Source organism: Gnatocerus cornutus, chromosome 9, assembly GCF_029298725.1.
Source record: "Gnatocerus cornutus isolate USDA-ARS CGAHR chromosome 9, icGnaCorn1.1, whole genome shotgun sequence".
NCBI classification, from domain to species: Eukaryota; Metazoa; Arthropoda; class Insecta; order Coleoptera; family Tenebrionidae; genus Gnatocerus; species Gnatocerus cornutus.
Genome location: NC_142241.1, coordinates 2,941,457 through 2,955,709, shown reverse-complemented (window position 1 = coordinate 2,955,709; position 14,253 = coordinate 2,941,457). Strand labels below are relative to the sequence as shown.

Below are 14,253 nucleotides of genomic sequence, written 5' to 3'. Positions count from 1 at the left end.
AAATCAACAAGAAATCAAAGAAGAGACAATACAAAAAATGATCCTTATCTTGCAATATGTTCTTCTTGGTTATTTTCCCCAGTTAAATGAAATTAATGTTACAATGTTTATTTACTTTTTACTCGTTTTTTATACATTTGGCTCTAACACACATGGTATGTACAGAGCATGCGTGCACACCTCATAGTAATAAGCTAGATAATGTATCTAAACTTTATTTCTGAACAATGTTTCAAATTTCAAAAAGATGCCGTTGTTACAATTGACACCGGTTTCCCCTACGCATTTACAAATTAAGGTCAGTATGGAAAATAACATTAAAACGAAACCTTACAAATATCACTAGTTAGATCTTCAACAACAATGCTTCGAAATTTCTTCGTTTTCAGCACGTTTTGGACATTTAAAGTGAATTTGTTTTACCGCGAAATGTTACCACTTGATACGCAATTGGGCTCCAACTTCGCTGTCACTGATCTGTCATCTGTCAAGTCAGGTGTAAGTGTTAGATTTGCGGATTGTGGTTGTTACAAGACACATGAACACTTTTTGTCTCATTGTTATGCTTGGTGACAAATAACAAAATAACGTTCACCGTTCAACTTGAGCAAAATCGTATGTTGTAAGAAAACACATGTCTAAAAAATGTCAACGCACCCTTTGATTTATATTAATAAGAATCACCTTGTTTACTATATTTTAGAATTATTGACATCTCAGTGTGCCTTGGAAATTCAAATTTATGTTGGCAGAATCTTCTAATATAAGCGTCAACTTAGAATCTGATTCATCAGATTCTGAAGAGGAACTGGAATTTGAAGCAGAAGAAATCTGTATTATGATGGTAGATTCAGAATCTGATTAAAATATCAATCCACTAGCTTAAAAAAGTAATTTACTTCATAACCTCAAAATGTTACATTGACAGTTTTAGAACCAAAAAGACGCGTTTTACACAGACATGGCCTACTGAGATGTCAATAATTCTGAAATATAGTATATATATATTATTACCTTTAAGTTAAATATCAATACAAACTTGCCAATCGTTAATTGTGATTGCTAAAATCGTCGATTATAAATCCACGGCACATAGTGCGCATTTACAAATTAAAGTAAGTATGGAAAACAACGTTTATAAAACGAAACCTTACAAATATCACTAGTTAGGTATTCAATAACAATGTATTTCTTCGTCTCTTCAAATGTGTTTTATGAGGGTGCAGATTGGTTTACTCATGAGCTCATTTCTTTTACGGCCGACTGTACACAAAAGTGCTCAGTTCCCAGACACAAATGGAGTGGAAATTGAAATGTAGCTACCTAAAGTCCGTTTTTTTATTAAAAAACCACCAACACCGCACTTTCCCACCACTTTACAACCGGCAACGTCGTCGATGGTGACTTTTTGGTGATAAAATCAAATAGGTTAGCTGCCTAATTGACAATTTGATTACACAAAACAGCCTTTCAGGCTGTGCCGAGTCTTTTCACTTTTAAATCCTTTGATTTGCAATCCAACACGCTGTAAAAGAAACGTTTTTAACGGAAACACTGCCTAATTTTCAGAAATGTCAAAAATTTGACAACTATTTTCTCACCAAAAATCTCCCTAGGCAACGTTGCCGGTTGTAATGCAGGGGAAGATTGCGGTGTTGGTGGTTTTTAAAAAAAAAAACGGACTTGAGTTCATGATTAAAAAAGTAGGCAAGATTCTGCAACTGACATGTGACTAATAAGTGTCAATTGTAAATTATATTCGGCTAGCATTTCACAGATCTTGACTTGTGATGTCTGATTTTGAATGTACCTAAGGTTACGGCGGACCTGCTGCCTGAAAATGGAAAAGGTCGGTAAGAAAAGAAAAGAAAAGAAGTGTGGAATTATGCATCAGAAGCATCGTCAAAGTTTATTTTGGACAATGAATGTTAGTTCAAACAGTTTGTTTAGAATTCTGATCAAAACGTCAAACTAGTAGTGCAAATTATCGACACCACCCGTTAACAGTTTACTCGTGAGCTCATTTCTTTTACGGCTGACTGTACACAAAAGTGCTCAGTTCCCAGACACAAATAGAGTGGAAATTGAAATGTAGCTATAGTCGGAATTTTGTAACTTTGGTTTAACTCCGCCCACATGAACAATGACGACTTGAATTTGTCGAATCGAGGAATAGTTAGCCTCCTTTACACAACATAATCAAAAATTTGACAACTCTAGTGTCACACTTGTCAAAAAAATTCGCAGGTTTGCGGGAATTCAATTAATCGTGGATTTTTATCGTGTTTCGTCGTCTAATGTGTGGACATTTTTATCCCGGCTTCTAGCAAATATCAACGAACTATCAAAATGTTGCAGAGTAAATCAGACTTCCTGGCTCAAAAGGTGGGCTGAGTTAAACCAAAGTTATAAAATTCTGACTATACTATTAAATAGTTAAATTTTACCTGACTTCCATACTCGTGGCGTAATTTTAAATTATTTGCAGAAGATAGATACTGCAAAGAAGATACTGAAAAAAAGGAGAAAATCTCCAAAACTGAACAAGTTAGTTTCTATTATTTGAAAGCTTTTGAGCTACCAAATTTTTGTTTCGAAATTTTGGTTCAAAATTGTTGTCTCCATAAGCTATTTTTCTCTGGGTCTGAGTTCTGGGACACCTGTATCCATTCTAAATAAGTTGTTTCTTGATGTACGGCAATTCTAAGCATAGATTTGCGTAAAATGAGTGCTAATACCTTCACAACAAATAAAAAGATTTCGTTTTTCCCGGTTCCAATTTTACTCCTCGTGCTTCTTATTCCCTCTACCCGCTCCACCTATTTTTAGCCACTCAGTCTGTCTTCCATCGAAAATGAGCGACCGCTCGTCCCACTACATCTACACCTTTTTCCCAACAACTTCGCCCGAAACCACCAAAATCCTCTCCAACTTAGGCAGAGCGACGAAACGCGGCATCAAAAAATGCCCAAAATGCGGAATCTTCAACGGCACGCGCGGTTTAATCTGCAAGAACAAACTTTGTGACGCCGTTTTCAAAGGATACGCGGATAAGAGAAAAGTCAACTTGGACGCCGTGCGACTTGGTGGAATCGTTCGCCAGGTGTACTCCGTCAGAGTGAGAAAACCTCGCTTTCTGAACAAGTTACTTCTTGGTGTTGCTTCCAGGTGAGAGATCGAGGGCCGGACCATCGGGGGTTCGTCCAGTTGCCACTGTTGTCCAACCAAGATAAGAGTATTTTGTCGGAAAACGCGCTGTGTTTTGTGGATTCGTGTCAACGGCTTTTCGACGATTCGATTCTCAAATGCCACGAGTTGGACCAGGATAATTCGTCGTTGTTGTGCACGCATATTGAATCAGCGGTTAGGAGTGAAAACATGGCGGTCCCTTTGGAGTTTAACAGGGACGTTTTGGACTCGCTGAAGTTGTCGAAGGAAATGAAAAGAAAGCTTTGGGTGCTTTTGTCGGAGAAAGAGGGACCGCTGGTGCAGCGAGTGTCACGGACCGTCATGGTGGTGAAATGTCAAGTCTCGCCTAAGCACCCCTTGGGGTATCTTCACTTCAGTTTTGGATCGACGAAAGGGAGAGGAATTTACGATAAATACTACTGCAGTTGCACCGAATTCATGAGTTACCCATACATGGCATTCTCACTACTGTTTTAACACCTTAGTTTCAGGTGTTGCAGCTAAATGCATCCATTACTACGCCTGCATTTGTGCTCTAGCAAGCGACGCGAAGTTCTCGCAAGAGTTCATGCACTTGATCAATCTCGAACTTGGAAGGAATCAAGATCCTTTTCTCTCTCGGAATCTAAAGAGACGTGATCAAACCACCAAACTTAAAGTCGACAGAATCCCCAGGTCCAAAACGCACAAAATCAGACCTCACCACAAAAAGTACAAGAAGTTGGTGCCTAACATTTATCCCGTCGAAATTAAAGTTCTGGAAGACATAAATAACACCCCTGGAGCAATTTGCTGGAAGTTCGAAGAATGGCTGATTTACGCCACCGAATCAATTAATCAAACGATGCACTTCGAGAACTGTGGGACTTTGAACACTTTACTCTTTTCCATTCCAGAGGTCTCTTTCGCCACGTGTAAATCTGGTTTTAAATTATTTGTTTTAGAGCTTTTACGAAGAATTTCACAAAAGGATTCCAACCGTTTACGAAGAGAACGATGGGACTTTTCGTGTTATGAGTATTCTTCATTTGAAGGAAATTTTTGATACGGCTGAAGTGAAACTGAAAATTTCCAAGAAATTTATTCATGATAATCAAAAGGGATATGTGGAGTACGAAGATCACGATAATGTTTCTTGTCCTGCGAGTTTCATTTTTTTTTTAAATGTGGGGCAATCAACTGTTGATGAGAGTGATAACACGAATAATCCGTTTTTGATTGAGTGGGTTTCGAGCATTTATGGCGTTTCGAAGGTGGGGCAGTTGAAATTTCAATATAAATACGGGCGGAAGAATACAACCTAATTATAGTCAAAATTTTATAAATTTGGTTTAACTCCGCCTACCTTTTAGCTGGAAGTCTGATTTACTCTGCAACATTTTGATAGTCCGTTGGTATTTGCAGAAGCCGGGATAGAAATGTCCACACATTAGAAGACGAAACACAATCAAAATCGACGAAAGTTTCACGATTAATTGAATTTCTGCAAAACTGCGAATCTTCTTGACAAGTATGACACTAGAGTTGTCAAATTTTTTATTATGTTGGGTAAAGGAGGCTAGCTATTCCTTGATTCGTCAAATTTAAATCGTCATTTGTTCATGTGGGCGGAGTTAAACCAAAGTTAGAAAATTCCGACTATATAGTTCGTACAGTGAGAGTTTGAATGACAGAAAAGTCACTAAATCTGCGCAATAAAAAGTTTATAGTTCGTACAGAGAGAGATTGAATGACAGAAAAGTCACTGAATTTACGCGCGAAATTTGAAATAACGAAATAAGTCCACTGACTGTCAACCCAGTTTGCAGGAATTTAGTGTTTTTGGTGTATTTTGTGGCATAATTTGCTGCCAACCTATATGTCAATTGTCAAAATGTCTCAATCTCGCACCGGATACTATACAATTCAACCTAATTTAACATTTGTCTAACAAACTTTTTGTAGTTTTTGTCATCAACTGTAAATTTAAGTGTGGTCTATGTTTTACCGGAATTTTGACATTTTAGGAAATTAGAATTTTCAAGTTTGACTTATTAGCATTTGACGTCCAAAATAAATCTGCTAGCGACTCTAGTTACTGTCATTTATTAAGTTGATAGATATGTCACTATAGTTCGTACAGAGAGAGATTGAATGACAGAAAAGTCACTGAATTTACGCGCGAAATTTGAAATAACAAAATAAGCCCACTGACTGTCAACCCAGTTTGCGTAGGAATTTAGTGTTTTTAGTGTATTTTGTGGCATAATTTGCTGCCAACCAATATGTCAATTGTCAAAATGTCTCAATCTCGCACCGGATACTATACAATTCAACCTAATTTGACATTTGTCTAACAAACTTTTTGTAGTTTTTGTCATCAACTGTAAATTTAAGAGTGCCCTATATTTTACCGGAATTTTGACTTTTTTGGAAATTAGAATTTTCAAGTTTGACTTATTAGCATTTGACGTCTAAAATAAATCTGCTAGCGACTCTAGTTACTGTCATTTATTAAGTTGATAGATATATCACTATAGTTCGTACGATGAGAGATTGAATGACAGAAAAGTCACTAAATCTACGCGATAAAAAGTGTACCAGACACGCGAAATTTAAATTTAAAATAAGAAAATAAGCCCACTTACTGTCGACCCTGTCAACCCAGTTTGCGTAGGAATTTAGTGTTTTTAGTGTATTTTGTGGCATAATTTGCTGCCAACCTAAATGTCAACTGTCAAAATGTCTCAATCTCGCACTGGATACTATACAATTCAACCTAATTTGACATTTGTCCAACAAACTTTTTGTAGTTTTTGTCATCAACTGTAAATTTAAGTGTGCCCTATATTTTACCGGAATTTTGACATTTTAGGAAATTAGAATTTTCAAGTTTGACTTATTAGCATTTGACGTCCAAAATAAATCTGCTAGCGACTCTAGTTACTGTCACTTATTAAGTTGGTAGATATGTCACTATAGTTCGCACGGTGAGAGATTGAATGACAGAAAAGTCACTGAATTTACGCGCGAAATTTGAAATAACAAAAGAAGCCCACTGACTGTCAACCCAGTTTGCGTAGGAATTTAGTGTTTTTAGTGTATTTTGTGGCATAATTTGCTGCCAACCTATATGTCAACTGTCAAAATGTCTCAATCTCGCACCGGATACTATACAATTCAACCTAATTTGACATTTGTCTAACAAACTTTTTGTAGTTTTTGCCATCAACTGTAAATTTAAGTGTGCTCTATGTTTTACCGGAATTTTGACATTCTAGGAAATTAGAATTTTCAAGTTTTACTTATTAGCATTTGACGTCCAAAATAAATCTGCTAGCGACTCTAGTTACTGTCATTTATTAAGTTGATAGATATGTCACTATAGTTCGTACGGTGAGAGATTGAATGACAGAAAAGTCACTAAATCTACGCGATAAAAATGTACCAGACGCGCGAAATTTAAATTTAAAATAACAAAATAAGCCCACTTACTGTCGACCCTGTCAACCCAGTTTGCGTAGGAATTTAGTGTTTTTAGTGTATTTTGTGGCATAATTTGCTGCCAACCTATATGTCAACTGTCAAAATGTCTCAATCTCGCACCGGATACTATACAATTCAACCTAATTTGACATTTGTCTAACAAACTTTTTGTAGTTTTTGTCATCAACTGTAAATTTAAGTGTGCCCTATATTTTACCGGAATTTTGACATTTTAGGAAATTAGAATTTTCAAGTTTGACTTATTAGCATTTGAGGTCCAAAATAAATCTGCTAGCGACTCTAGTTACTGTCATTTATTAAGTTGATAGATATGTCACTATAGTTCGTACAGAGAGAGATTGAATGACAGAAAAGTCACTGAATTTACGCGCGAAATTTGAAATAACAAAATAAGCCCACTGACTGTCAACCCAGTTTGCATAGGAATTTAGTGTTTTTAGTGTATTTTGTGGCATAATTTGCTGCCAACCAATATGTCAACTGTCAAAATGTCTCAATCTCGCACCGGATACTATACAATTCAACCTAATTTGACATTTGTCTAACAAACTTTATGTAGTTTTTGCCATCAACTGTAAATTTAAGTGTGCTCTATGTTTTACCGGAATTTTGACATTTTAGGAAATTAGAATTTTCAAGTTTGACTTATTAGCATTTGACGTCTAAAATAAATCTGCTAGCGACTCTAGTTACTGTCATTTATTAAGTTGATAGATATGTCACTATAGTTCGCACGGTGAGAGATTGAATGACAGAAAAGTCACTAAATTTACGCGCGAAATTTGAAATAACGAAATAAGCCAACTGACTGTCAACCCAGTTTGCGTAGGAATTTAGTGTTTTTAGTGTATTTTGTGGCATAATTTGCTGCCAGCCTATATGTCAACTGTCAAAATGTCTCAATCTCGCACCGGATACTATACAATTCAACCTAATTTGACATTTGTCTAACAAACTTGTTGTAGTTTTTGTCATCAACTGTAAATTTAAGTGTGCTCTATGTTTTACCGGAATTTTGACATTTTAGGAAATTAGAATTTTCAAGTTTGACTTATTAGCATTTGACATCCAAAATAAATCTGCTAGCGACTCTAGTTACTGTCATTTATTAAGTTGATAGATATGTCACTATAGTTCGTACAGAGAGAGATTGAATGACAGAAAAGTCACTGAATTTACGCGCGAAATTTGAAATAACAAAAGAAGCCCACTGACTCTCAACCCAGTTTGCGTAGGAATTTAGTGTTTTTAGTGTATTTTGTGGCATAATTTGCTGCCAACCTAAATGTCAACTGTCAAAATGTCTCAATCTCGCACTGGATACTATACAATTCAACCTAATTTGACATTTGTCGAACAAACTTTTTGTAGTTTTTGTCATCAACTGTAAATTTAAGTGTGCCCTATATTTAACCGGAATTTTGACATTTTAGGAAATTAGAATTTTCAAGTTTGACTTATTACCATTTGAGGTCCAAAATAAATCTGCTAGCGACTCTAGTTACTGTCATTTATTAAGTTGATAGATATGTCACTATAGTTCGTACAGAGAGAGATTGAATGACAGAAAAGTCACTGAATTTACGCGCGAAATTTGAAATAACAAAATAAGCCCACTGACTGTCAACCCAGTTTGCATAGGAATTTAGTGTTTTTAGTGTATTTTGTGGCATAATTTGCTGCCAACCAATATGTCAACTGTCAAAATGTCTCAATCTCGCACCGGATACTATACAATTCAACCTAATTTGACATTTGTCTAACAAACTTTTTGTAGTTTTTGTCATCAACTGTAAATTTAAGTGTGCTCTATGTTTTACCGGAATTTTGACATTTTAGGAAATTAGAATTTTCAAGTTTGACTTATTAGCATTTGACATCCAAAATAAATCTGCTAGCGACTCTAGTTACTGTCATTTATTAAGTTGATAGATATGTCACTATAGTTCGTACAGAGAGAGATTGAATGACAGAAAAGTCACTGAATTTACGCGCGAAATTTGAAATAACAAAAGAAGCCCACTGACTGTCAACCCAGTTTGCGTAGGAATTTAGTGTTTTTAGTGTATTTTGTGGCATAATTTGCTGCCAACCTAAATGTCAACTGTCAAAATGTCTCAATCTCGCACTGGATACTATACAATTCAACCTAATTTGATATTTGTCTAACAAACTTTTTGTAGTTTTTGTCATCAACTGTAAATTTAAGTGTGCCCTATATTTTACCGGAATTTTGACATTTTAGGAAATTAGAATTTTCAAGTTTGACTTATTAGCATTTGAGGTCCAAAATAAATCTGCTAGCGACTCTAGTTACTGTCATTTATTAAGTTGATAGATATGTCACTATAGTTCGTACAGAGAGAGATTGAATGACAGAAAAGTCACTGAATTTACGCGCGAAATTTGAAATAACAAAATAAGCCCACTGACTGTCAACCCAGTTTGCATAGGAATTTAGTGTTTTTAGTGTATTTTGTGGCATAATTTGCTGCCAACCAATATGTCAACTGTCAAAATGTCTCAATCTCGCACCGGATACTATACAATTCAACCTAATTTGACATTTGTCTAACAAACTTTTTGTAGTTTTTGTCATCAACTGTAAATTTAAGTGTGCTCTATGTTTTACTGGAATTTTGACATTTTAGGAAATTAGAATTTTCAAGTTTGACTTATTAGCATTTGACGTCTAAAATAAATCAGCTAGCGACTCTAGTTACTGTAATTTATTAAGTTGATAGATATGTCACTATAGTTCGTACAGAGAGAGATTGAATGACAGAAAAGTCACTGAATTTACGCGCGAAATTTGAAATAACAAAAGAAGCCCACTGACTGTCAACCCAGTTTGCGTAGGAATTTAGTGTTTTTAGTGTATTTTGTGGCATAATTTGCTGCCAACCTATATGTCAACTGTCAAAATGTCTCAATCTCGCACCGGATACTATACAATTCAACCTTATTTGACATTTGTCTAACAAACTTTTTGTAGTTTTTGTCATCAACTGTAAATTTAAGTGTGCTCTATGTTTTACCGGAATTTTGACAATTTAGGAAATTAGAATTTTCAAGTTTGACTTACTAGCATTTGACGTCTAAAATAAATCAGCTAGCGACTCTAGTTACTGTAATTTATTAAGTTGATAGATATGTCACTATAGTTCGTACAGAGAGAGATTGAATGACAGAAAAGTCACTGAATTTACGCGCGAAATTTGAAATAACAAAAGAAGCCCACTGACTGCCAACCCAGTTTGCGTAGGAATTTAGTGTTTTTAGTGTATTTTGTGGCATAATTTGCTGCCAACCTATATGTCAACTGTCAAAATGTCTCAATCTCGCACTGGATACTATACAATTCAACCTAATTTGACATTTGTTTAACAAACTTTTTGTAGTTTTTGCCATCAACTGTAAATTTAAGTGTGGTCTATGTTTTACCGGAATTTTGACATTTTAGGAAATTAGAATTTTCAAGTTTGACTTATTAGCATTTGACGTCCAAAATAAATCTGCTAGCGACTCTAGTTACTGTCATTTATTAAGTTGATAGATATGTCACTATAGTTCGTACAGAGAGAGATTGAATGACAGAAAAGTCACTGAATTTACGCGCGAAATTTGAAATAACAAAATAAGCCCACTGACTGTCAACCCAGTTTGCGTAGGAATTTAGTGTTTTTAGTGTATTTTGTGGCATAATTTGCTGCCAACCTATATGTCAACTGTCAAAATGTCTCAATCTCGCACCGGATACTATACAATTCAACCTAATTTGACATTTGTCTAACAAACTTTTTGTAGTTTTTGTCATCAACTGTAAATTTAAGTGTGCTCTATGTTTTACCGGAATTTTGACAATTTAGGAAATTAGAATTTTCAAGTTTGACTTACTAGCATTTGACGTCTAAAATAAATCTGCTAGCGACTCTAGTTACTGTCATTTATTAAGTTGATAGATATGTCACTATAGTTCGTACAGAGAGAGACTGAATGACAGAAAAGTCACTAAATCTACGCGATAAAAATGTACCAGACGCGCGAAATTTAAATTTAAAATAACAAAATAAGCCCACTTACTGTCGACCCTGTCAACCTAGTTCGCGTAGGAATTTAGTGTTTTTAGTGTATTTTGTAGCATAATTTGCTGCCAACCTATATGTCAACTGTCAAAATCTCCCAATCTCTCACCGGATATAAAGTGCAGCTCATTCTGCTCAGTCGACTCTCCTGTGTGAACTTTCGAAAATTTTTGGGTGTAAAGCAGGCTTTCAATTCCACGGGGCGAAAATTAGGGAAAAATCGAATGTATAGTTTGTACAGTGAGAGATTGAATGACCGAAAAATCACTAAATTTATGCGCAAAATTTAAAATAACAAAATAAGCCCACTTACTGTCAACCCTGTCAACTCAGTTCGCGTAGGAATTTAGTGTTTTTTTTGTTGTATAATTTGCTGCCATCCTATATGTCAACTGTCAAAATCTCCCAATCTATCACCGGATAAACTATACCATACGCACGAAATTTAAAATAACAATATAACCCTAGTTACTGACAACCCTGTCAACCCATTTCGCGTAGGAATTTAGTGTTTTTAGTGTATTTTGTAGCATAATTTGCTGCCAACCTATATGTCAACTGTCGAAATCTCCCAATCTCTCACCGTATATACTATAGAAGTATATTTTTATATGAAATAATCCACAATGCACTAATAAAATGGTCTACAATCTCGAGAATAACTGATTTGTTGTAGTGAATAATTTGCTTCCTTACACTCTATATACAGGATGTTTTTAAAATGCATGTACAAGCGCTTTGACACGATCATATTTTTTGTGCCTCCGTTTTTCTTCATGAGATTTGTGATACTCATTTGCGGCAAGAAAATCACCTTTTGAACGTCTAGGCATTCAAACGTGACATTTGGAATTCAATGATGTCAATTTGTGTGCCGATTTGAAAACCAATGACCTTCGAAAATAATAAAGGTAAATTAATTAAGTAAAAATACCACAAAAATTTGTTGAAACACATTTGAATTTATCATCAGTATCACGGTGGAGCGCGACTTTTCGGACAGCCTGTATATGAATTTTTAGAACGTTTTAAAAATTTTTTGACAACATATTCTCTCCAATTTTGCTGTTTACCACGAGAATATTTGTTTAAAAATAATTTAATTCATAAAAATTTGAGAAAAAATGTAATCGTGTCAAGTGGCATTAAAGTATGAAAAAACAATTTTTAAACCAAAAACTAACACGGTAAAATTAACCCTAATCTAAGAACTTTTTACACTTCTGGCAAAAAACGCACCTGGAATGACCTGTTTTCTGAGCAACCATCAACTCGATTTTGTTAACTTTTAAATCAGTGACGCACAAGCAAATTTACTGAAATTTTTATGTAGTTTTATTTCAAAAACATTGTGTATGCAATGATATAAATCTGATACACCGGCGTATCACATGTTGTCTATATTGCAAAATCTGTTTTACATTTTAAAATTTATTATAATTTTTATTTATTATTTTTTTTATTTTATTATAATTTATCTAAGATGTTTTTTCAACGATGTCATTAACACAAGTTGACAAGCATCGTTGTTTATTGAAATAATAAGTTTTATAATAAAAATTTATTTCTAACAAGTCAATGGTAGTCTGTTTTCTTTTCTTTGCTGCTGTAGAATTCTCAGTGATTTTTGATAAACTAGTTCCTAATTTATCGCAATCCAATGATGATAATAAGTGTAAATACTAAATGATCTGTAGTTTTTATAATGTATAAAAATTATTAAAAATGTAGGAGTGATGAGTTTTGAAAATTTTTAAAATGGTCAAATAGAACCTAGTTTTTTCTAATTAAAGTTTTTGTTTCATTATTTTGGTCGTTTGGTATAAAACTATAATTAGAAAAAACTAGGTTCTATTTGACCATTTTAGATTTTTTTTAAATTGGTCGTTTGGTATACAACTTTAGTCATAATTTATCAAATTTTGCATGTTTCTTCAGACTATTTTCGGTGGTTTATTTCAAATTAGAGTAAAACATTACACTTGATAATTGCGGGTTGCCTAAAAATTAGAATACACTATTTCCAATATGGCTGGTGAGTAGGAACATCATGGCGGGTACTTTGCACCATCTAGGTTATTTAGTTAAAGTCAATGCAGCTTGTATATTCGATTGGGAGATTTCGACAGTTGACATATAGGTTGGCAGCAAATTATGCTAAAAAATACACTAAAAACACTAAATTCCTACGCGAAATGGGTTGACAGGGTTGTCAAGTAACTGGGCTTATTTTGTGATTTTAAATTTCGCGCGTTTTATTGCGTAGATTTAGTTACTTTTCTGTCATTCAAACTCTCACTGTACGAACTATACATAATGACATCTTTTTACAGGACATTATTAATAAAAACAGACGTTTTCTTCGTTTTTTTTTTTCAGATTTTTATGGTGTGTAGAAATTTCTTGGGTTAAAATTTAGGGATTTTGATCTGGCGACATTGAACAAACCTTTCAAAAGTTTTGATTGGTCTATAGTTTTGTAATTTGGTGCGATTAATTAGTGGTAAAATTTTCTCCAAATTTGATTGCTTTTTAGTACAAGGTGTTTATAAATGTTTCTAGCATCAAGGGTGGTATGAAATGTCAAAGAAATTTGCTGCTTATTACAAATGCGGGTTTAGATTTTTCAACTGACATTTGTAGTTAACCTCAATCAAGCAGCAAAGTAAGTTTTGAAAAAAAACTGTTCTAATTGTGGTTTAAAACCTGAAAATTATAAACTGAACAACAAAAACGGAACTTTGAGGTCGTTGACGCAAATGACATTATCAATAATTTTCTAGTCTTACTATATTTCAGAATTATTGACATCTCAGTGTGCCTTGGAAATTCAAATTTATGTTGGCAAAATCTTCTAATATAAGCGTATTTAGTGTTTTTAGATTTATATTTATCCATATGTGTATGTAATGTGTGTCACGTCAACTTAGAATCTGATTCATCATTCATCCATTGGCTTAAAAAAGTAATTTACTTCATAACCTCAAAATGTTACATTGACAGTTTTAGAACCAAAATGCTAAAAGTCGTTCACATTGTTAGAGACGTTTTACACAGACATGGCCTACCGAGTTGTCAATAATTCTGAAATATAGTATAGTTATATTCACTATGAAAACAAAGCGGCAAAATAGTGCATGACAGGAATTCCAGAGCCACCCTTGATGTTAGAAACATTTATAGATACCTTGTATATCCGGCGAGAAATTGGAAAATTTTGACAGTTGACATATAAGTTGGCAACAAAAAACACTAAAAACACTAAATTCCTACGCGAACTGGGTTGACAGGGTTGACGGTAAATGGGCTTATTTTGTTATTTTAAATTTCGCGCGTCTGGTACAATTTTTATCGCGCAGATTTAGTGACTTTTCTGTCATTCAATCTCTCTCGGTACGAATTATAATTATTTGAAGAATCTGCGAGTTCACTCGGTTTATGTTATTTCTTTATTAAAGGTTGCAATCTTGATGAATCACTTTTAAGATGACAA

The 14,253-nt window shown here is 34.4% G+C and overlaps 1 protein-coding gene across 1 annotated transcript; it reads left to right on the top strand.

Annotated features, from left to right (window-relative positions):
- Positions 1–2,848: 2,848 nt before the first annotated feature.
- Positions 2,849–6,865, top strand: LOC148167796 (uncharacterized protein C2orf42). Its single transcript, XM_088045178.1, has 4 exons — positions 2,849–3,118; positions 3,169–3,631; positions 3,681–4,087; positions 4,134–6,865. Exons 1-4 carry the CDS (start codon positions 2,855–2,857, stop codon positions 4,491–4,493), a joined length of 1,494 nt encoding a protein of 497 aa, XP_087901304.1. The 5' UTR covers positions 2,849–2,854; the 3' UTR covers positions 4,494–6,865.
- Positions 6,866–14,253: the final 7,388 nt, after the last annotated feature.

Bases quoted from the DNA above. Each gene is read 5' to 3' on its own strand.
- LOC148167796 (XM_088045178.1), top strand. From the start codon at position 2,855: ATGAGCGACCGCTCGTCCCACTACATCTACACCTTTTTCCCAACAACT. The intron at 3,632-3,680 runs GTTACCCATACA...CCTTAGTTTCAG, and splicing joins CAGTTGCACCGAATTCATGA to GTGTTGCAGCTAAATGCATC. The intron at 4,088-4,133 runs GTCTCTTTCGCC...TATTTGTTTTAG, and splicing joins TACTCTTTTCCATTCCAGAG to AGCTTTTACGAAGAATTTCA.